Here is a 22,101-nt window from a genome sequence, read left to right on the forward strand (position 1 = left end):
TGAGGTTATATTCTGGGGAGTCAGAGCCACTTTGGTTAAATTAGATCACAGTGTCTATAACGCAGTGGAAGTGCAAATCATCTGCTCTTCTTTCAGAGAAGTGGAAAGGAAACATTAGAAAAGACACATTTTGTTTATTTTAATTCACATTACTCTTCTTGTCAAGTATGCAATCGATTGAGGACGTTTCATGGTGATATCTATGGCTGTTCTTTCAAAATGATTCCTTATACTCAGAGTCAGAAATCTTAGCAAAAGCATTTACACACACCGAACTCTCCAGTGTTATTCCTGTCTATATGCTTCAGGGGGGTTTGTTTATACATCATCCATCAGCCGATTTATAGTCCATTTTATTCCTAAAACATGGCGAACAAAACATTTTTTTATGGTTGTTTTTTTTGTGTGGAATGATTAAGAAGTATATCCAAAAATTCCCACTGTTACAACTTAACGTTAGTGATCACCGGGGGAAGCCAGGGACGTATGATGACATCTTTTGTTTACGTTTTTTTACTCTGTCCGCCATATTTTAAAATCATATAAACTATTAATTCATTTATCTTAACAAACTAGGATGACTTGTAACTTTATTTAATTAGATTTCGCAGATTATATCTCTGATTACGCTTCAGCTCAAGGTGCTTGTGCAAAAGTCGAGCCAGTTTTTATTTTTACAGCCCCAATATGATAAATATATCACGAATCCTCCTCAAGGGGCTTTTTACAGTCAGCACGTCACACTCTATCCTCAGAGCCTCGACGATGTGGATGCATTTGTTTTCATGTCATATGAGCTTTAAGAGACTCGTGCCTGGAGGCACATGTGGGATGTAATTTGTGAATTTGTGGTCCAATTAATTGAATTACATCCTGTGACATGTGGTGAAGATTTGAGGCATATAGAGCGTAACGCACACACACACACACTCTGGAACAACAGTTGAATTCTAAATATGAAATGTTAAGCGCTCCTATTTTTCCTGATAGAAGTGAAATTATAAAGGATTTGGAGCAGGTGCACATGTTACTGTAGATATGAAAAAATAACATTACTGCAGTTTGAGTCTGTCTCTCTCCAGTAGAGGGCAGCAGATTGCTTCCGTTGACTTTAATCTGAAGCGACACTTTGTCCCTATAAATAGGAACGCCACGAGGGAGAGATTATTGGTCTTTTTTTTTTCCCTCTTGTCTTTTTGTCTTCTCTGCTCATTCACTCCATCCAGATTTACAGTCTCATGAAAATATGATGATTTCTCGGCCTTTTCTTTCCACTTTGCCCTCACTGAAATTATCCTAAATTTTGCCTGTCAGTAAACGCATGACCCACAAACGACAGATATTGGTGCAGAAATGTGCTTCTACTGTATGTGTGCAAATGAAAACATGTTATTGCTCAGGTAGCAGCGGTCCCACTGACTCAGTACCCAGGAGAGGAAGCAGACTTATTCGTAATATGTGTCCAGACGTAGTTGCAGGATAAGCGATGAAGCTCAGATTATGTGTGTGCCGAGAGATGTTTTTGAATATATTTATTATAAGTGCAGCCGCATAGTGAGTAACAAAGAATAATAACACCTCTTCTTTTGCTACTCATAACGCCGTTTCTCGGTCCCACACGATTTCCAGATCCAATTTATTTTCTGCACCGTCCGTCGATAACAGCGTATACTGCACAGCCTCCCCATTCACACTTCTCTGCGCCCTGCTTTAAGTGTTGAAAACCATGTGCCGCAGTTCCAGACCATAATTAAATCAGAATTAAAACATGAGCAGGGAGGTTTGTGTGTTAATTCATCCATTAATAATCTGATGACCCTTTAATAAACTGTTTTCTGGCAGGAAACGAGACAGTAACAAATGTGCGGAGCTGCACTTTGACTTTTTGCTTCTTTCTCACCATATGAATCATCTCAAAAGACCCCTGGAAGTTTTCTGCTGACCCTTCTGTAGTTTGGCAACTGCTGGATGGAACTGTTGTATAGTGTGTAAATGAATGAAATTATTAATGTAATGAATGAATATAGAATAAGAAAACATATCACTGTATTTATCAAGATGAGTTCAAGTCCGTAAGTCCATTTAACGCCACGTTATACTTCTGATCCATTGCACTTATGTAACAGCTACAGTTAGGAGTTACAAAATGTGATTTCAGACAAACAAAAAAAATATGAGCTTATTCTGTAAATGTGGACACTTTTGATACTTTCGTTACATGTTCCCTAATAATATTCACATACTTTGGTTACATGTGACAGTATTTGTACAGTGTGATATTTGTACTCGTACGTAAGAAAAGGGAGTAAATACTTTCACTGCTGACTGACAAGTACTTTTACTTTCTTAGGTCTCTTTCGCTGAGAATACTTCAGCACTTGTACCTCGATAGGGTACCAAAAATCACACTTCAGTAAGTTTAGATATCTGATTTTAAACGTATTTAATCAGAGGTAAAAGTAAATTAGACATTTATTTGCAGGTCACTCAGTTATTTAATTAGATTGATTAGATTATTGGAGTATCAGAATCATTGCTCTCTTATTTGATCGTCAGTAAAATAATGTGCTTCTCACATAAATGTAGTGGAGGAAATACTGGAGAAAAAAAAAAATCATGAATATCAATGAAGCCTGAGTCTGATTCCATATTTTATCTTCTCTCCTCGTGACTGAAGCTGCAACTTGGTGAAAAGTTTGTGGTGACACTGGGCGGGCAGCACGTCTGCTTTCTTCTAGGAGGGATAAATACAAAGTCACATGGCCGTCCGCCACACAACCAAAAACATCATTCAATATGGATGACAGCGTCGCCGGAGAGCCAGCGCCCCTCCCCCTCCTCCCCTCCCTCCTCCCTCCGCCATCAAGCCCTTAGCGACCGAGAGAACACGTGGCGATGCCATCTACTCGGATTGAGCGTTTGAAATATGCATGCCCCACACTGCGAGGCTCCCACAGCGACTGCTCTGCTTCTTTTTTTTTTTTTCGGAGGATGTGACAGCAACAGGAACATGACATAAAAAAAAACAAAAAAACAAGCCATAGATACATTTTCTCAGTTAACCTGCTGCGACATTGACACAGTTTGACCTGATGATAATAATGTGCCTCATCACCCGTTGTGTGTTGTGTGTTTCACAGGAAGGGGGTGAAGGAGGAAGAGTTACTGTAAGGAAGCGGACGGCTATAAATAGAACCAAACAAGGATCGGATCAATTAATTATGAGCTCTGGATACCCCACGGGGTCTTTGAACTAACTAGAGGAAGCCAAGGGCAGGGCTGACGACGGGAGACTGAGTCCCCTTGAAGCTGCTGTGCTGTCACTGAAATGCTCTGTGGGGCTCTGAGAGAGAAGCGAGTGCTGGACTCTAAAAAGGTCAGTCTGCTGTTTAATGGCAGCTCTGAAACACACACTAAAACACACATACAGTACGTACTGTATGAAGTAGAAATAGATGTGGTAGGAAACAGAGCAGTGGGTTGTATGGACGGGCTGTAGTCAGAAACGGATCAGGATTGACTGTGGACCTCACTACATATCATCACTTCTTTCTAGTTGAAGACATCTCTGTCTCTGATTGTTGTATGATGTTAATTTTCTCCCTGACTGTGAGTCTGTGGTTGATTATGAGGCTGCAGTGCAAAATTACTGGTGTACCCCCTTCAGTAAAACAGAATAAACAATCATTAAAATGTGTGAAATGGTCCTAACAGCCCAGCGTAGAGCTCTGGAAGAGTCTTAAAAAGCCCGAGCTGTTTGACTGAGCGCCACTTTAGTGCCTTTATGGATGAGACTGTCCGCGGTGACACCTTCAGATGATGAATCGCTTTTCAGAATGAGACGTCTGCCCGGGGCGGAGCTAAGAGCCAGCTCGTAACGACCCACCCCAGATCTATCATAGGACCCATGAATATTCATATACTGTTCTTGTTTTACATTATTAACAGACTCATTCCACCCAATAATAAGATTTATGAATGCTCTGTGACATCCGGACTTTCGAATCAGCGGCGTCAGATTTGCCGGTCACCATGGCCACTGCTGCATAAATTGAGAAAAACGCTCCAGAAATGCAGTCATAAATAAAACACATCACGACTTTAGAGACGGGCCTAATTAGCTTTCACTTCGCTGCAATTTAGCGCTGCACTGCTGGGTATTAGGCCATGACTAAATCTGAACAGTCCTAATTAATTACCTAGGGCTTCCTGAGCATTTTGTGCTGGCTTTGTGTTATTTCTTTTTTGTTTTTTATTTTTCCCTTTTCTTCAAGGACAATCGGCACTATTGTTTTCCAAACAGAGTGTTGTCTGCATGTGTTTGTGTATGTGTATGTGTGTGTGTGAGTGTGTGGGTGGTGTGAGCTTCTGTTGTGTTTCATTATATCACTTCATGTGAGTGTAGAGGAGGAGGGGGGAGGAGGAACAGGGAGGAGAGAAGATGCTGAGAGGAAGACAGGGGAAGGGCGCGCGAGAAGCAGGGCTGTAAATCAAGACCGCTTAACTGGAGTCTGAGGCGAGGCGAAGTCCGGGGACGGGTCTGAGATCAAGTTGTGCAGCAGTCGAAGTGGAGCCGAAGAAAAAAACACAATGCCAAAACAGCTCTAATGCATCTTCCACCAAAGTTAGAAAGGTTCACTGCCCAGACTGTTTGCAAAAAGCACGATAGAATCAAAACATTTGTGCCCAGTATTTTCCACTTTCCACATCTTTGTGCATAAAATTAGACGTCTGAAGTGAGAATGCTTGGCTGTTACTCTGAAGAAAATAATGATGGTGTGCACAGTGCATGCAGTATTAAAGAATATCATCCCTCCATAGAGAATGTCCAATTATAGTTTAGCAACTTCAGCTGCACAGTGCGGCCTGTCGAGCTTTGGATTCCTCCACAGGTGGAAGGACACAGAGCAACACTCGCCTAAACATTTTGAGGGATGGCGTCTGTTTGTTTTAGCTTTTGCGTGACCAAAAACACAAGAGCAACAGTGTCTGCTCTAATGTGAACCGCCATCGTTAGCATGTCAGGCTAATTAGTTCATTGCGTACCGGGCCTGTTGATGATTGGCTCGCCCGCTGTCCACTTGTTTAAGTTTGCTCTCCGGCAGCCTCAGCGTAGTTTACCTGAGCCAGCGCTGCATCTGTGGAAAACTTTGGGTTATTATGACCAACCTGTGAAAACATGCGACAAGTATGTAGCCGAAGATAAGCAGCCAAAAGCAAAATATCAGTCAAATCTCACATTTTTCTGTGTCATTTGTAGCTCTGAGCGAATACAAGAACAGAACGGTTTCTTCTTGGTGTGTCTTCAACAGTACATTAACCATATTTGCATGGAATTTGCAATTGTGAATGGCTCTGAAACAAACCTGAAGAGGATCAAAAGTTAAGTTAAACATATTTTTTTTGTTTCTTCTGGCGTCTCATCAGACATACAGAGTGTGACACTGGGGGGGATTTGGATTTGTGACAGTGGTATTTCTCACCACCGCTCTGGAATGTGGGCCGCAATCAGAACCGCTCAACTCTCATCACGAGCACCTTCTGAAGGATCCGGTAATTCCATCAAATGTACCACAATTACGTTTACTCCCCGACCGCTTTGAGCCTGCTCGAGGATGAAATAGTCTCACCGAATGCCTCTCGTCAGGCATTTTCAGACATACAGCGCGCAGGTTTAACATATGTCTGTCTCACTCTGACATGACAATATCCTCCTCGAGCGAAGCGTCAGTGTTGAGCTATCAAGGAGCCAAAAAAACATCTGACAACACAGACGAGGTTGGATTCAACCCGCGAGCAGCTGAACTGAAACATTATTGATCACATCACAAAATTTTCCTCCAGTTTATGTTATACCACCACGTCAACACTGCTCGAGTGTGGATTTCTGCTCAGCTCAGAGAGTTGTGTCAGTGCCAGTCCAATATGATGATTAACTCTAATTAATGATTAGCATGTCTATGATATATGTATGTATATAACTGCTTTGATGCAACTCTGATCACCGTGCTCTGGATCTTTTTGTGCTCGAGGCTCCAGCTCAGAGTTTCACTTCTATCTTATCACTGCGAGCCCTGAATTTCAGTGCGTGATCAAATGCGCGCCGTGTATTCTCTGGATGACAGACGAGACTGTGGTATCTCATGCAAATCACTTGAATTATTCTCAATAATGTGCTCTAATTTAGATTCATTACAAATGGTAGGGAGAGTTGGATTTCGGCGGAAGAAATGCGAAGCTTCGCTGATAAAGAAAGCCTCTCCAGTCATTAATCGTGTGAGATAGTAATAATTTACGCTATACGATACTTTTTAAATAAAACTGCACAGGCCTTTCATCCATTTATCATCAAATTTAGTGTTTCTTCCTCTCGTGTTATTACCAAGCCTCATTGACAGCTGCTGCTGGAGGGCATGTTATGTCTGAAAAATAATTGGACGGGATGAATCTACTTTGAACTTTCGGACAGTTGTTGCAGTCAAAAAACTTTTTTTTTTTAAACAGGTTCCAGAGGGATGTCAGTGCTTTTAAAATGAATATTTCTTGCTCTTTCATTAGCGAGATCATGGACAACAAGTGATCTCTCTTCCTCCGCGAGAGCTAACATGCAGCGCGAGGGGTTATAATTTTTCTTTTTTAACTGCAGACTTGTGGGAAAACATCACAGTCAAGACTCTCGGGTCAAGTGAAGGAGAGTGTGAGCAGTTTTTTTTTTTTTTTTTTTCCTCATCCCATGTCTACAAGGACGGTGAAGACCTCGGAGAAGTTGTGCAGTGAGGGAAAGAATATTGAGAGGATTCATGATGAAGTGAAAGTGAGAAGTACTGTAGCCGAGTCCTTCACTGGGTGGTAAACATGACTTTTCCTCATCACAGACCTTATTTCAAGACAGACGCCTGGAAGTGTTTTCGGAGGTAAATCTCAGGTACAGACATGGAGACACTGGACATGTGGGCAGAATATTAAAGATCATCAAATGACATTTAAACACTTCGTTCGCTGCCAGACCTCCAGATTTAAGCAGCATCTCATATTTTACACCTGGATCGAGTTTATACGACCTCCCGACCATACCGAGATGAAATGTATACTATATATGGTCTGCAGTATAAGTTATCACGCGGCAGTGCCAGCAATGCCAACAATACCTTATGTGGACTGTTTGTACTGCAGTGGTGGAGAGAGGTCTCTGGCTGGCGGGATGATCCAGCTTGGAAACTGACTCGGTGCCAGTGCGCCTCTGTTATTTTGATTCAGTCGGACGCAGAAGAAAAGTCTGACGCCTCCATCATCACGAGCGCGTGCAGCATAAAACCTCCCGTATCCGTCAAAACAACGTGCAGATTATTTCCCCAAACACAGATGCTGGATAGGATTTTGTTTAGTTTTACAGTTCTGGGTTCGTTATTGTCGTTACTATAACACATTTTTTTCAAAATATTCATTACAATATTTTTGGAGGAACTATATTTCGACCACATGGTGCTGTTGGTATCTAAAAATAATAAAGTTCTTACCATTATGCTGCTTTCAGGGACATATCGGCATTAACGGCTTCCACGTTGCAGCTTCCAGGGAGACAATAACACGTAAACCTTCATGTTCTCTATTAATGTGAATCTAGTTTCATGAGACACGTTTTTATTTTTGGGAAGGACATTTAAAAAGGGGCACTATGTAGTTTTGGAGAAGAAGTTCAAACTCCCAAACTTAAAACTTCTTTCCCAAAGCTCCACAGTATGAAGGTTGATCGAGGGTCTTGGAGTGATTCCTGGTTGGCATCTCAGTTGCTGTAACATTTTATTTATTTATATTTTTGCATGTGTCTCAGTGCAAAGCGAGCGAAGACGGGTTGGATCATGATCGATATTGAAACCGTCAACAATCTACTTTTTAGGCAAATTGCGGTGATCACGGTGTGTTTACAGTCTTCACACGCGGACCTCAGCGGATCTGCGCTGCTACAACAAAACAAAACAGCGATGCGGCCAACTGGCTTTTGTTAGATGAGTTGTAGCTGGAGGCGCGGTGGAATGAGGAACTACTGCCAAACAATCACTTTAATCTTAAATTGCAGCATTGTGTTTTAATGCATAAATTCAATTGTGCCAAATCTTAAGGGCATTTAAAAAAAACTGGGGAAAACATCACTATTTAGACTGTGGATCGCCCACGCCAACTTACTTTCTGTCCTTTTGACGTTAGTATTGATCAACAGTTGACTGATAGTGTTTATCAGGGTCAGTATCAATACCAATTATTAGTAATTAAGGAGAATTATAACCAGTATTTGGACATTTACAGTAAAAAATTATAATCTAAGTGTTAAAATGTAGAATAACCAGTGATGGAATGTAACTCAAGTACAATTCTGAGGTACTTTACATGAGTATTTCTACTTTCTGGTACTTTATATTTCCTCTCCAGTACATCTGTATGATGACTTTAGTTATTAGTGACTCTCAGACTAAGATTATTCTGTTATTCATGACTAGAACCAATCAGATTGAGCTGTGGGCCGACCACAGACCCATGTGTTGGGAAGCACTCCTCCCTATCGGCACCGATAACTGGCTGGGACAAGAATCGATCGATCCACACATGAAATTCCTTCTTTTGTCCAACAGTCAGAAAACCCAAAGACTTCTGATTTTCTCTCATTAACCGCAAAGAAAAACTAATCTATTTATTAACTAGAAGTTGCATTTCTAATTGATAAATATGCTCACAGAGGTTTGGATTTTTCCCTGCTAGTTGTCTCACACTCTACTCTACACTTTTTTATTTTCCTCCTGTAGAAAATGTAATAAAAGAATGATATGATACTCGTTTTCACCTGGTCTATAAATGTGACCCGGGTACCACCAGCCCGCGTTTATTCTGGCTTCTTGTCGCTGCCCTCTAAGTCAATGTTTCCTTCGGGGAGTTCGCCCCAGTACTTTATGGATCATCAGAGCCACAAGTCATTATTTTAATAATTCATAGGTGATAGCATGTAAATGATGAGCGATGTAAGTCACCCTGGATGAATCTGGAGCTGCGATGAATAATGTAGACTGCAGCAGGATCCCAGGGCGCTGGACACTCTCCATCCCCTCCTCCTCCTCCTCCTCCTCCTTCCTTCATGTGCAGCCCCTCTTTCATCCATTCCTCCTTTTTACTGTGACTTTATGTATCATCACGCTCCTCGCTCCCTCTCCACTTTCTCTTTGTCTCCGGTTTTTATTTGTTCTCCCTCTCACCATCATCCATTCTAACTTTCCACTATGTCTCTGTCCTCCTCCCAGTCCAGCTCTCTCTCTCTCTCTCTCTCTCTCTCTCTCTCTCTCTCTCTCTCCCTCCCTGACCCTCTTCTATCAGCCTCCCTCTTTTGTTCCTCTGTGAGAGCATTAAGAAATTATTCACACTGATTCCTCCCCGGCTTGGGTTTGAGCTGAGTGCTCGGCTGATTCGTGAGGAGCACCAAGGTCAGCGTCAGTGGCTGCTGCTGCGAGTGCATCTCCCCACATTACCTCCTACATACATCCATGTTGGAAAATTGCCTGCCTCCGTGGCCTGGAGAGAGCACGCCGCCGCTCAGCCATCGAACTTTGAAATGTGTGTGTGTGTGTGGCTGTTAAATCCATTTCAGTTGTATTTATGTTCTGCGTTGGACAGCTCCCTCTCCTCTGCGACGACATTGAGGGTCAGTTAGACACAGGCGCAGGCATTACTCAAAACTCAGAAGACATGTAGCACAAATTCCTCCAAACAAAACCAGAGTTTTTAAATTCATTGATGAGGCTCATCGGGGTGAAAAGTTGCGGAGTGGTCTTGTGTGATGCTTTCCGAGTCAGCGAGGAGGAATTCTGATCAGCAAACTGCAGGATCAATAACTCCAATTTCGGAAGGTCTTATTGCTTTACTGCATTTACTACATTGTTCTAGTGAGACATCCGATATATCAGCACCGCCTCACCTCCACCTGCTGACCCCAGAGCTGCTGCTGCTGCTCCGACACTCAGCCGCCACGCTGGTTGTATAATTTGTGTGTCGTTTTATGTCTCTCCATCTACTTTTTATTCCCCATAAAAGCATGATTCATGATTCCTGTTACATTAATAATGTAATTGTGTGTGTGTGTGTGTGTGTGTGTGTGTGCTGCCTCTCTCCCCTCCCCACCTACAGTTTCCTGTGGGCTCTCGTACGTCAGGTTGTATCCCGACTACAAGCACATCCTGTTCTGAGCTGCAACAAAGCAACATCAAGCGCGTCTTTCATTCAGGCGTTCTTACTTCTGCGCCTGCCTGCGTGCCGCTAATGTTATTATAACAAGATACCTTCCTGCTGCTTGGTTGGAAAGCAGCAGCGCTTGTTTGTAGTCTTTCAGATACCTGGCATGGCGGGTATTTAAGGCCGTGTTGTGTAGAAAGGCGTTTCAGTATACATTACTTCTAGCACTGTTGTCGTCTTTCTTCGTGATAGGAAGCTGCAGGTTTGAGCGATTCTCCTCCCCGCTGTGACTCCCGTCTCTTGCAGGTTTCCAGCAGCGTAGAAATATGAATTGATGACATTGTTACACGACGCACACCTGTCGCACACCTGTCAGGAAAACACGATGGCATCGATAAAAGGGAACTGATAAGCTCCGAGGCAAACGATTCTGATAGAAGGGACGATTTGCAAACAGTTGGCGGTGTTTCCAGTTCTCGATTCCCATCCGTAACCTGAAGTGACAGGAGGGTTTGAAAAGTGGGGTTGAAAAACAGCCAAATTGTAACTAAAATCTTAATCACAGTCTTCAAATGCTGTTTTGCTGCAGAGACATTTCAGTCCAAAAATGTACTGCGATTAAAAACAAAAACGAGGCCTAATGATGATCATAAGTTACAGCCAGGTAAAGAAACTGGAGCTGATTCTCGTAGTCCCACTTTATTACCTAGGTTCACTTTAATAACTTGGCTTTAATATAGCTTCTCTGATTTAATCCCAAGATTAACAGGCTTGAGTTTGTAGACTGGGTGGTGGTGGTGGGGGGGGAATATTACCCTTCGAAGTGATTGATTGAGCCGATGGTATCAGCAACCTTTTCAATATTGTGTAGGAGATATCATCAGGAGACTGACCGAGCAGCCCGTTTCTTCAGTGGTTACCTTTCATATAATTACTTCAACCGAGTCGAAATATCGCCTCGACTATTACAGTCGATACGTTCTACAAGCCTGTCCAGATGCAGATAAGCTGCAGTGAAGCTGTTGGCAGCGAGTGTGTGAATACGAATCGTGGCGCTTGTGGACCGAAGGTGCTGTGGAGGGGCTGGACGCTGATCATAAATGTATGTGCATCACCATGAGTGCAGCACATGGCCATAACCGCACAGCACTCACCCTGTCCCCTATGGGAAGGTGGATGGAGATGTAGAGAGTAGAGAGGGGTGAGGGGGGGAAATGTATGTGTTTATGTATGTATGTTTGTATGACATTGATCCGCAGCAGGGTGGGGGGGCGGCTGGGGATGAGAGTGGAGCACACGTCCTGCCGGCTATTAGCCATGAGCCGACCTAGACACAAGGCACAGCGGGGAGGCGATTAGCTGACAATGAGAAGATGAGTGGCCTGTCCATATGCCAGGCATACATCATGTGGACAGGCCGCAGCCCTACTGCCTGCATTTGCGGTCCCATTAGGGAATCAGCCTTCAGTCATATTTCTTAGATCCGGGGCCGAAACGGATCAATGAGACGGGATGGACTCGCTGCCAGCAGGCCACTTGTGTCTGAGTGGGGGCCATCACATCTCCTCTCGTCTCGCTGCGGAGCGGAGCGGTCGCGGAGAGAGCGTTGCCTCAGCACTTTGCTTTGGAGGCGGAGGAGGGGGTGAGAGGGGTGAGAGCGCCGGTGATGAGTCACTTCCACAAGTTGTTTATTGATTGGCTGCGGGGCGTTGTATCTCAGCGCTCGTTAAGTGTGCTGTCTGCTCCACTTATTTACATGGAAATGATTATCTTTGTTCCTGCCGTTCAATCGGTTATCATGGTGTCAGAAGAAAAAGAAATGGAGCATACAATGAGGGATCAAAGGTTTTATCATCTGTCAGTTGCTCAGGAATGTCATTTATTCAATTTCAAATTGGCCTGAGTTTACTGGAGATAACATTTTCCTGCGGCTGGTGTGGGGAAAGTGAATTCATTTCAGGGCATAGAGAGATTTTGTTCCTCGAAATGTGTGTGTGTCTGTGTGTGTGTGTGTGCATACAGAATAGCGTGCTGCCTATTAAAATTCCACATGAACAGCCACACACTGCAGCGCTATCACAATCTGCTCGGTCTCACTTTGTGCCAGTTCGCACATTTCCTCAGAGATTAGGCATTTGTTTGAAAAAGCGAATCTCTGGAGGAGGCTTCGAGGGGACAAAAATTGAAAAAGCCGTCCTCACAAACCAAACAACGCCAAACGGAAATGAGGGGGAAAAAGGCTAACTCCAGACTTGAAGGGATTCGGGAGTAGAGCTGAAGCGAAAACCGAGTTGAAAATACGAAGGCAGCCAGAGAAGGAGTAGCTCTCAAATGTTAGATGTTGTCCAAAACACAAGCGCCCGGACCATCGCTACAGTCTCACCGCGAGACTAAATCCTAAACACTGGACCTTCAAATCATAAGAAAAATACCTGAGCAACACTCGGAATCTGATCTGACTTTAGTGCCATCTCTCTGTAGAGGACTGTACGCAGCTCTGATCATGTGTCAGGTGGGTCTCGTCGGGCTTACATGCTTTCTATCATTCCCTCTAATGCTGAAGAGATTCCTTTATCTCCATCCTGCATTAAACTCCCGAAGAGGCCGTAGTTTAGGTCATGTCAAGCCTGGCAGGCAGTGGTTAATGTTCACTCATCTGCACCAGGGTGCGGGGTCCCGACACGTGCCCTCGTTTTTAACGCCTCGCTGCCTGCTGATCGCTCGCCTTCAGTCGTTTCCGTAGACTTCGCTTTAATGCGTGATTTCCCAGGGGAGCACATCCAACATCCAGAGAGCCGCGTGGCAGACAGGTGACGGCGCTTTGACGGAGCGTGTGTCCTGCGGCTTAGCGACGCTGGAAGAGATCCCCGCCGGCGGAACACGAGCAAGTTTTCCCACATTAATACAGCAGATTACACGTAGCCGAGCTGACACGGGTGGATGGGGAGGGTCACAGTATTAATGGGAAACTGTATGTTTAATGCCAAAATGTCTGCCTACACTGAACTGTGCAGCTTTAACACTCCCAGGTTTGATCCAGCGCCAGTTTTAATGTCTATTTGAGGAGAAATGGGGTGATAGGAACTGAATCGACCAATGCATTGCACTTTACGCTGCCTTGCCAAGCGTTACTATCGTTTACTGCTGGATTATATGTCTTATTGGCCCTAGAGGTCGAGACAGTGTGATCCATGTAAGTCTCTTTTGCTGGATCTTTCTCCGATACATATGCAGAAATGTAACAACGCTGTAGGCAACGTAATCCCTCGGAATACGTCCTGAGATTCGTGTCGGTTTAATTAAGCATCAGTACAAGTTCTGAACTACGGTTCTGGCTGAATAAAATATCAGCGTCAACGGCAAGAAGCAGCACAAGAGGAAGAAATAAGGCCAGAGGGAGGAGAACAGTGTGTATGTGCGACCTGTTGTGTGCACCGTCTAGACGCAGTCAGCAGAGGTACGTGGAGCGTGACTGTAAACAGCAGTCCACCCCCTCCTCCCCGTCGCTCGACAGAAAACTAATCAAAAACTATTTCAGCATCAATCTGTTATCGAACGCAAACACGTACTCTCGGGTTCCAGCTCCTACGTGCACAGATTTTCTGCATTTTAGTGTTTTTACATCATCGTTAATAGAACATCTAACAGTTTTGGACAAACAAGACTTAAAAAAGGTATTTGAAGAAGTCACCTTGGGCTCCAACTGTACCGATGTACGTTCTTACTGGATCCTATTAGTACTGTAGACACAGATGTTTTTATACTGTGTCCTTACAACCCAATCATCAGAACACATGTTAGCCCAGTGTGTTTCTAAAAACCACATAAGTTCGTTTGTTAAGGTTTAGTTTACTCTCGTCACAGTCTGTGCTTATGATGTGGTTAGTCTGAGGTGCAAAGACCGCTCGGTAAGGGTTTGCAAAACAACATGGATCAGCTTAAAATACCTGTTTTGGCTAAAAATGGGAAGTGGAATCCTGAAAAAACACCTGGTTCAGTTGAAACAAACGTGGCTGGAGACGTATTATATCCTGGTGACTGCGCTGGTTCTTCAAGCGACAACGTCTCTGCCTCTGCTGCTTTGTTTTGATTGATTGTTTAGTCCCCCACAAGCCCCGCACCTTTAAGGCGTTTCCCCTTTAATCAAAAGATATTAATCAGGAGATGAATTGATAATGAAAGTAATCATTAGTTGCAGCTCCAGCAGACAGATAGTTAACACTGTAGGACTTCCTCCCCGTTCGCTTTTCTCCCTCCCGGCTTTTCCTCGAACACCCTCCTCTGTCATCCTGTCCTCTCAGACCTAATATGTTATTTTTTCATGTGCCGCCGTAGTCGCCATTTTTCATATTACAGGCTTTTAAGGCGGCGTGCTGACACTAACAGAGACTGAGCCTGGCAGCTCGGTTTGTTTTTTTCCGAGCCCACACACCTTTTTAGCGGCGCTGCGAGCTCTGTCCGTCTGCTCTGAGCGTCTGACCTCGTGTTCATGAAAGCCAGATTTAGTGTGAGTGTGTGGTCAGATGTACAGGACTGTGTGTGTGTGTGTGTGTGTGTGTGTGTGAAGCATTGAAAGGTTAATGTACAGTATGATGTAGGCGAATAAATAAATAATGTCCGTGTCCTGTACAGCAGGAAAAAAAAATGTCACGGTTGCTCATGAAATATCCATGTGTGTGACCTCGACAGCGTGTCTGTCACCTCGGACATGTTTGTTCGCTCTTTAAGAGTTTTTAAGATCCAGTAACTCTGAATTCTCTGTGAGGTTGCAGAGACACGACGCGTGACATCAGCTGCTCTGCATACAGAACTCAAACCCAGAATATGACAGTACGTTGCATCAGAATCCCTTTAAAATAAGGAAGTTCCACGTAATCCGTCACCGTTGCGCCACTTAAAAGTGTCGGTCACATTCACGCTCGTTGTTTCTACATGTGTCTGTCACACGGCTGTTTACTTCCCTTCACCGCCGCCGACATCCTCCCTGTTAATTAAGATACAGTCGCTGTGATGATTCCTCTCGGCTCCTTGAAAATTCTGTGGGGTTTTTTTTTTGTGTTTTTTTTTCTTTTCCTGGCAGCTTTGTTGTGTTCCCTGCTGAATTTTTTTTTTTCAGGGTACTGATTATCCAGCTCAAAGCGCCGCTGAGCAGCACCTGTGCCACCAAATTTCAACTGTAACCACTCAGAGAATAATGGCTTTGACTTCACAGCGCGAGTGTTCCCGACTGAAGCGAGATCCAAGCCGGGCGAGGACAGCCCACCAGCTCGGCAAGCCAATTAGCCCGGTTTCATTGCTCATCAACTCATGGCCACTTCTTTACAACACAAGGAGTTTTTTTTTGCAGAACAAGCACAGTTAAAGAACAGTGGAGGTTTTTCAGGAGTGCAAATTTAAACCCCAGCTGGATTTCTCCCAGTTGGACCTTGATGCAGTCTTTGTGACGGCGGCGCTGCAGCAGCTCTGACTGTATGATCTCGAATGTTCAGTTTGTTGAAAAACATCCGAGTTAAATTTATCATCACGTGTTTTTCTTTGTCCTTTTTTTTTTCTTTCAGAGGGAATCGTCGCCCAAAAGAGGTTCAAATTCAAATTGTTTCAGTCCTAATTGTATTTACATCAAGGTAATTAAGTTATATCAGCGTTCTGTCACAGGCAGACGGTCACAGAGTCTGACAGCGTGTAGCACAAGAGACACACACTGAATAATAACCCACCTGAGCTCTCCTGATAGTGTTTTAATGTTATTTCTTACTTAACTAAAAAAAGCCAGAAGACAAACATCCAGCTCAGTCTGAAGGATAGATTGCTCAGTAGTTTGTCAGCTGCAGCGCTGCACACAACAACAAGACTCACCTGCAAATCTTATTTTGGTATTTTATGTAAAAAGTAAATTATAACTGCTTTCATATTAATTAAACGTTTCAGTCGTTTTTCAAGCAAAAATGCTTCTTAATCGTCAGAATTTGCTTCTTTTTCTTGTCATTTAGTTTAGAGAATGAAGAGTTTTTTGGTTCTGCACTGTTGATTTAACAAAAAAAAGAAATTGACATTAATGATCAATAGTTGAGTTTTTACAGGTGGGGCCTTGTTTTTTACGAGGCCAGCTTGTTTACCATTTTTATTAACAAGATTATTGATTAATAGCTTCATACTATTGATAAGTGTTAATGAGACTTTATGAAGCTCATTTGAATGTCAGATTTCATCTCAAACTCACGGCTGCATTAGTTGTAACTGAAACTTAGTTTTACCGTTAATTCATTTACAGTCTAAAACCGGCAAATCGTCACATTTAAGAAGCTGGAAGCACTTTAGACATTTTAGCATGAATAACGACAAACTAAAACAAATACTTGCTTCTTAAAATAGCTGTTTAATGTGCATGTGTATAATGAATTAATTGGTTCAGTGCAGATAATCCTCCACAGGAAATAAGCTCTGCTTCAGCACTGCACACCTGAGATAAATTAATCACAGATAACATGTGACATAATGTTTGTTATGAGGTAAATGGCTGCAAATATAATTGTCATTTAACCTGTTGATTATTTTCTCGATTCATTGATTCGTTTTTTGGTCTAGAAAATCAGTTTTTGCCTTTTTTTTTGCCAGTTTCCTGTCACAGAGTAAAGAAAACATTTTCACATTCTCCTTTCTTAAAAACGTGCTCAAACCGATGAATAAATGATCAAAACAGTTGAGTGATTAGTTAAATTTTGACAGCTCATCCATTTGTTGTTCAATCGTTGCAGCTCTCGGCACAATAATGGGAATAAAACATACAGGGGCTGTCAGAGGAAAAAACATGTTTGAGGAAACTGGTCAAAGCAAAACACTTTTTTTTACCCCCTTTTATCGAAGAATGGGGAAGAGCCCTTTAATAATCAAAAAGCCAGAGGGTTGACATCAAGGCCGGAGAAGAAAGTAGCTGTTGGAAAGCTTCAGTGAGGCGCCGGCTGCATCTTCGTATGGATTCAGAGTGCAGCGCTTTGATGGGGTTTGCATTTTTTAAAGATGTTCTCAATCAGAGGAGCTTCTGAATTCATCTCAAGGTTTTTAGTTCGCTGCTGTATAAAATATCAGCCCCGGAAGAGAGTTGGCCAACTTGAGTTTCACGGCGGGGGGGAGGAGGACTTCCTTTACAGTCACAGTGGCAGCTGCTGAGCTGTTGCATGAATATATACATGGAAACACACGTGCAGAGCGGTTGGTGTGCTCCTCCTCCGTTACGTAGATTTTCATTTCTCATTCCTCCCCCTTTCTTTCCTGCGTCTGTCCTCGTGTGTCTCTCCGCCCTGGCCTTTTCCTCCAGCTGCTGCTTTGATTATTAGCTTCATGAAATCTGTGTGAACGCCACAGACGTCGGTAATCTGCTCCACCGCGAGGGGTTCTCGTTCAGAGAGCCTCTCTCCTTCTCCCCTCATCGACTTTAATCCTCCCACTCTCTGCAGAATACAAGAGTCGTCAGCCATCTCTCTCTCTTTTTTTTTTTTTTTTATGACTCAGAGCAACTTGGGTGAAAAGGCTGTAATGTTTTTCATCATTTTTCTCGCGGACACCTGACTGTGTAGCTTTGATAAGGTTCCCCTCCAGGTGTCCCGATAGTCAGGTTCAGTGTTTTTTGTCCTTCCACTCGCTCGTTCTGAAGCCGCGAGGCAAGTCGACAGGGACAAACACTGCATGGAGCTCCATAATAAGTCAGCGTGACGGAGGAAGGATCCCAAACTGACCCTGAGCGAATCAGGATTAAATCAAAAATGTCATATCAACTTTAAATAATTTTCAGCCTGTGGGCATCTGTTCCTCGCTTACTTTGTTTACCCACCGGTTTCTTTTCATTTCTCATCCTTTCTCTTGTACGTCTCACATAGTTTAACACAGCATCTTGATCGACGCACGTCGGCCTGCACACTGAACGCCGTTTCTCTTCAGTTGGTTGGTTGTTTGTTCTCAAATTCGCATCAGGAAACATGTCAGTGTCCATCCCTAATAATAAGACCTGTCACTGTTTGTAATTTGTAATACTTGCAAACTACTTCTTTTACGTCTCTCATGCTTGATTAAATCCTGTGTTCCCACTGAAACCACGCTCACGTGAGATGTAACATATTTGTATTAAATGTATCAAAACTGTATATTTACATGTACACGATTATCTGACTGGATATTCAGCACTTTTCTTACTTTCTTTTCTTACTTTGACGTATTTGAAAAACGTGATCTTTTTCTTTCTGCGAAGAATCTGGAAACTTCACATCTCGTTTGATTTACTGGAACTATTCTAGAACGATATATATATATTTTTTAATATTAAATCATCTTGCGTGTAAATTCAACCATTATTATTTGAGCTGTTCTGTTTTGTTGTCAGGGTGATGTGGGTTTCTCCTCCTGGGACCACGACCACCAACACGGCTAACAAACAAAACGTCCACTGGGTGTTTTCAGAACGCTTTGGAGTGAGATTACGTTATCATTGATTGTTTTAGATCTTAATGGCTGCTGATCTGACGTTCAGCCACACAACTACTGGAGCGAGTGGTATTGATCTAATGGTAAACACCATCAGCCGCCCCCCCCCGCAGCACTTACCAGTTCCAGTCCAAGGTCCAATTAAACCTCTAACAAGGTTGTTTACAAATGTAACACCCCTCGCGGGTCAAGAGATTTTTCTTAGAGGTGTCAGAATCGAAGCTTCGAGGTTCCCCATCGACGGCCGGGGTGCATCCACTTTCAATTTTGAGCGTTAAACGCGGTAATGAATGGGAAGCTTCAGAGCTCATTACGGTATCGAACACCGTTACGGAGTCCGTTCCGCCCCGCCGAAGAGGAGATGATGAAGCTGAGCCCACACGGTCTTCACTCAATAAGCTGAGGCAAACAGAGCATGTTAACCCAGTCTTCAGGGACCTCGGATCACTGTCATTGATTTTTTTTTTTGGTCTTAGTCTGCTCGCGGTGTGTCCGGTTTATTTCACTTCATTTAGGATATGAATGAAATCTGCAGAGCCCTCGGTTTTTTTTTTTGTTCATTAGATGAACCGGACTGCATGTCGGCGCAAAATATCTCCAGGTTTATTGCAGATGTGACTGAGATGAAAGTGAACTCATAATGAAACTCAAGAGACCCACTTCGACTGCACACACACACACTTCATTTAAGACAAGACCTTTAAAGCCACGCTGTGTATTCACGCGCACGATATTCATGAATTCATGCGGTGACATCCAGCTCAAAGACAAAGCGTTCAGCTGCCGTCCGAGAGGGAAACGTTCACATTAAAAGAAGATATTGCGCACTCAGCGTTTCCCAACACATCCAAAATGTCATCAATCCAAAGAGATGAGTCATATATTGTTCCTGTGCGACTGTTTTCCTTCCTTCAGCACGACCAGCAGAAAGAATCGTCTAGCTGTCCGGGATGATTACTGGATTTTCATCGCTGTTATCATAATTGATGCAACGGTATGAAAATGAGATTTAAGGGTTTCAGAAAATCTGTTTCAGCGAAAAAACACGGTTCTCCTTTTCTTATTTCTCTCCCGCAAACCACTGAGAACATTTATTTTATGGCAGATTGCTGTCAAGAAGACGCACGACAGTTCTGACTCAGAGTAATGGGGTCTAAAATGATGATCGGCGTCTTTTCCTCTGATTAGAATACCGTCGTTCGTCTGTTTTAGAAGAAAAAGTTCTGTGATTGATACTCGTTTTTTTTATCGGGCAAGATGTGTTACGTCAAGCCCAAGTTTAGCACATTAAGTCCCAAGTCGAGTCACTTTTTCCCTACTGACTAAACTTCAGTCTTAGCTGCCATATCAGATCATTATTAAGAGAAATAAATATTACTGCCTGTCTATAAATGAGATTATTGAGCAATTTATCCAGTTCAAATAGTTTTACAACATTAACACGGACGAGTCATTCAAGTCAGTGTCTCGAGAGTTTTCTACTGAGTTGCGAGTCATCAAAACAGTGACTTGAGATCTCTCGAGTCCACTAAAGATACAGTATGACTTCATGTTTATTTCAGCTGCTAGTAAAACCTCACAAAGTTTTGATGAAGAAATTAAAAGAAAACAGAAATGATTTGACGAATGGAGACACACAGACGACGCTCACAAAAGAGCGTCTCTGGATCTCTGGAGAGAAAATCAGAACGAAACAAAACAGAGGACAAAGTTCGGCTGCGCTCGCACACAAAACAAAGCTCTTCCTCATGATACGCGAGGAAGCAGTTGCGTGATCTTACACGGCATTAAGTAAATTCATCTTCATCGATCGAGGTCAGATTTCACTCAGGCGACTCAAAATGCAGAGTGGATTATCGCTGAGGTGCAAACACGCCTCTGGATTAGCAACGGATGAAATAGTCGACACGATAATGAGAGGTGGTGAAAAGTATTTATGAAACGATGCTTAACAGTTAACAGATGAAATATGGAAATATGAGGCATCAGTGTTGTGATGGGTCGAGTATAAAGCAAAGCTGTTGACCTGAAGAAAACTAACACAGAAGCAAAGTAATCTCTAGTGAAGGACGCATCCCATTTTTATTTAAATGACATCAAAGTTTCCCTCACTTGTGTCCTTTCCTTGCGTCGTCCATTGAGACGTCCTCTCCCTCCGAAGCTTCATGTGAAGCGCCGTCCGTCCCTGACGACAGCTGTGCAGAGGTTTGACGAACGTGTCTGCACACCTGTGCGCTGTGCTAACGCTAACAGAGGCACAGTGCCGTGTTGTTTGTCACCTGCGTCACAAACACCTGCTCGTGAATAGAGAGGCTGCGCTCTGTATTCACACCGCGTCCTGTAAACCAGCCTCAAGAGGAACAGGAGCCGCTTCTACTGCCAGACTGCAGATCATTTATTCATTCATCATTTCCCTCCGTATCTATTGATATTCTGATTAGGAATTCGTCGTTCAATAACGCAGGATGTGATTTTGGAGTGGAGACGTTTGGATGCGGGAACGTTACTTATCAGGGTAAATTGTGTAACGAATCAAAGCCAACACTTCAGCCTCGCACGTGGCTGAGGGAAATGATAAGTGGCGCTGATGATTGAGCGTGGCTTCGTTAGGATGTCTGTGTTCTCGTCAGTTCCTTTTTCATTATGAAATAATTGCTTTTTTCAGAAATATTGTGTGAAAACAAACAAGCAACAGAAGAGCCAGATGATTCATTTCTTAAATTGTTTGAGCAAAAACATTATTATTATGACTTTGAACAGCAAAATCACTGTAAACTCAATAATATTCCAATGCACTTTTTATTTGTAACTGGATGTTGAATCAGAGGAACAGATCAAGTTAAAACTTTGGAGAAATACACTTGATTTCAATCTGTTATCTGCTCTGCGAAGCTCCAGCGGTGTTTTGATGCGTCAGAGATCAGCGTGATCAGCTGCAGCGTCCGGTCGGCGGCAGCGTGGGAGGTTTGTCGGCCATTAAAAAGACTCGGGTGAAGTCTCTTGTCGTGTGTGTGTCCCTCGCTTCTCTGAGGCAGAAATAAGAGCTTTGGGACGGTGGATCAGAGCGACTTCCGTTTCAAGCCAGGGAGCGAGGAAATGTCAATTAAGGGAATTGGAAAGCATCCCGAGAGAGCGGTTCGGGAGGGAGAGTTAAAGCATGTGACTGCAGAATACTGTATTTATTTCTGAGCTTGTCGCTCCACACGAGGAAACCGCCAGCCTCGGCTCAGCGGGGAGCGGAGAATGATGACAATGACTTCCCCTCCGGAGAGATGCGTTTGATGTCGACAGTCGGAGCGGTATGTCATGTTAGCGCCACAGTGACAAGTGCACGCTGTGAGTGCAGCGGCAGACTCGAGCTGATTGCTCGAACTAGCTCGCAGGCCTCATTGTGTTAATGTTCAGAGGTGGCAC

At 43.4% G+C, this 22,101-nt stretch overlaps 1 protein-coding gene across 3 annotated transcripts in view; it reads left to right on the forward strand.

Annotated features, from left to right (window-relative positions):
- Window positions 1-22,101, forward strand: part of ormdl3 (ORMDL sphingolipid biosynthesis regulator 3) — a 199,607-nt gene that overhangs the window by 30,227 nt on the left and 147,279 nt on the right. Inside the window, exon 6 of one of the 3 annotated variants that reach the window (XM_037081942.1) lies at window positions 3,141-3,273. The exons of the other annotated variants lie outside the window; for them this stretch is intronic. Within the exon in view, the coding sequence (XP_036937837.1) occupies window positions 3,141-3,171 (31 nt within the window). The 3' untranslated portion in view covers window positions 3,172-3,273. Of the gene's footprint in view, window positions 1-3,140; window positions 3,274-22,101 lie in introns of those variants that run through there. 3 annotated transcript variants of the gene reach the window in all.

The sequence above is a fragment of the Acanthopagrus latus genome, chromosome 20, assembly GCF_904848185.1.
Source record: "Acanthopagrus latus isolate v.2019 chromosome 20, fAcaLat1.1, whole genome shotgun sequence".
NCBI classification, from domain to species: domain Eukaryota; kingdom Metazoa; phylum Chordata; class Actinopteri; order Spariformes; family Sparidae; genus Acanthopagrus; species Acanthopagrus latus.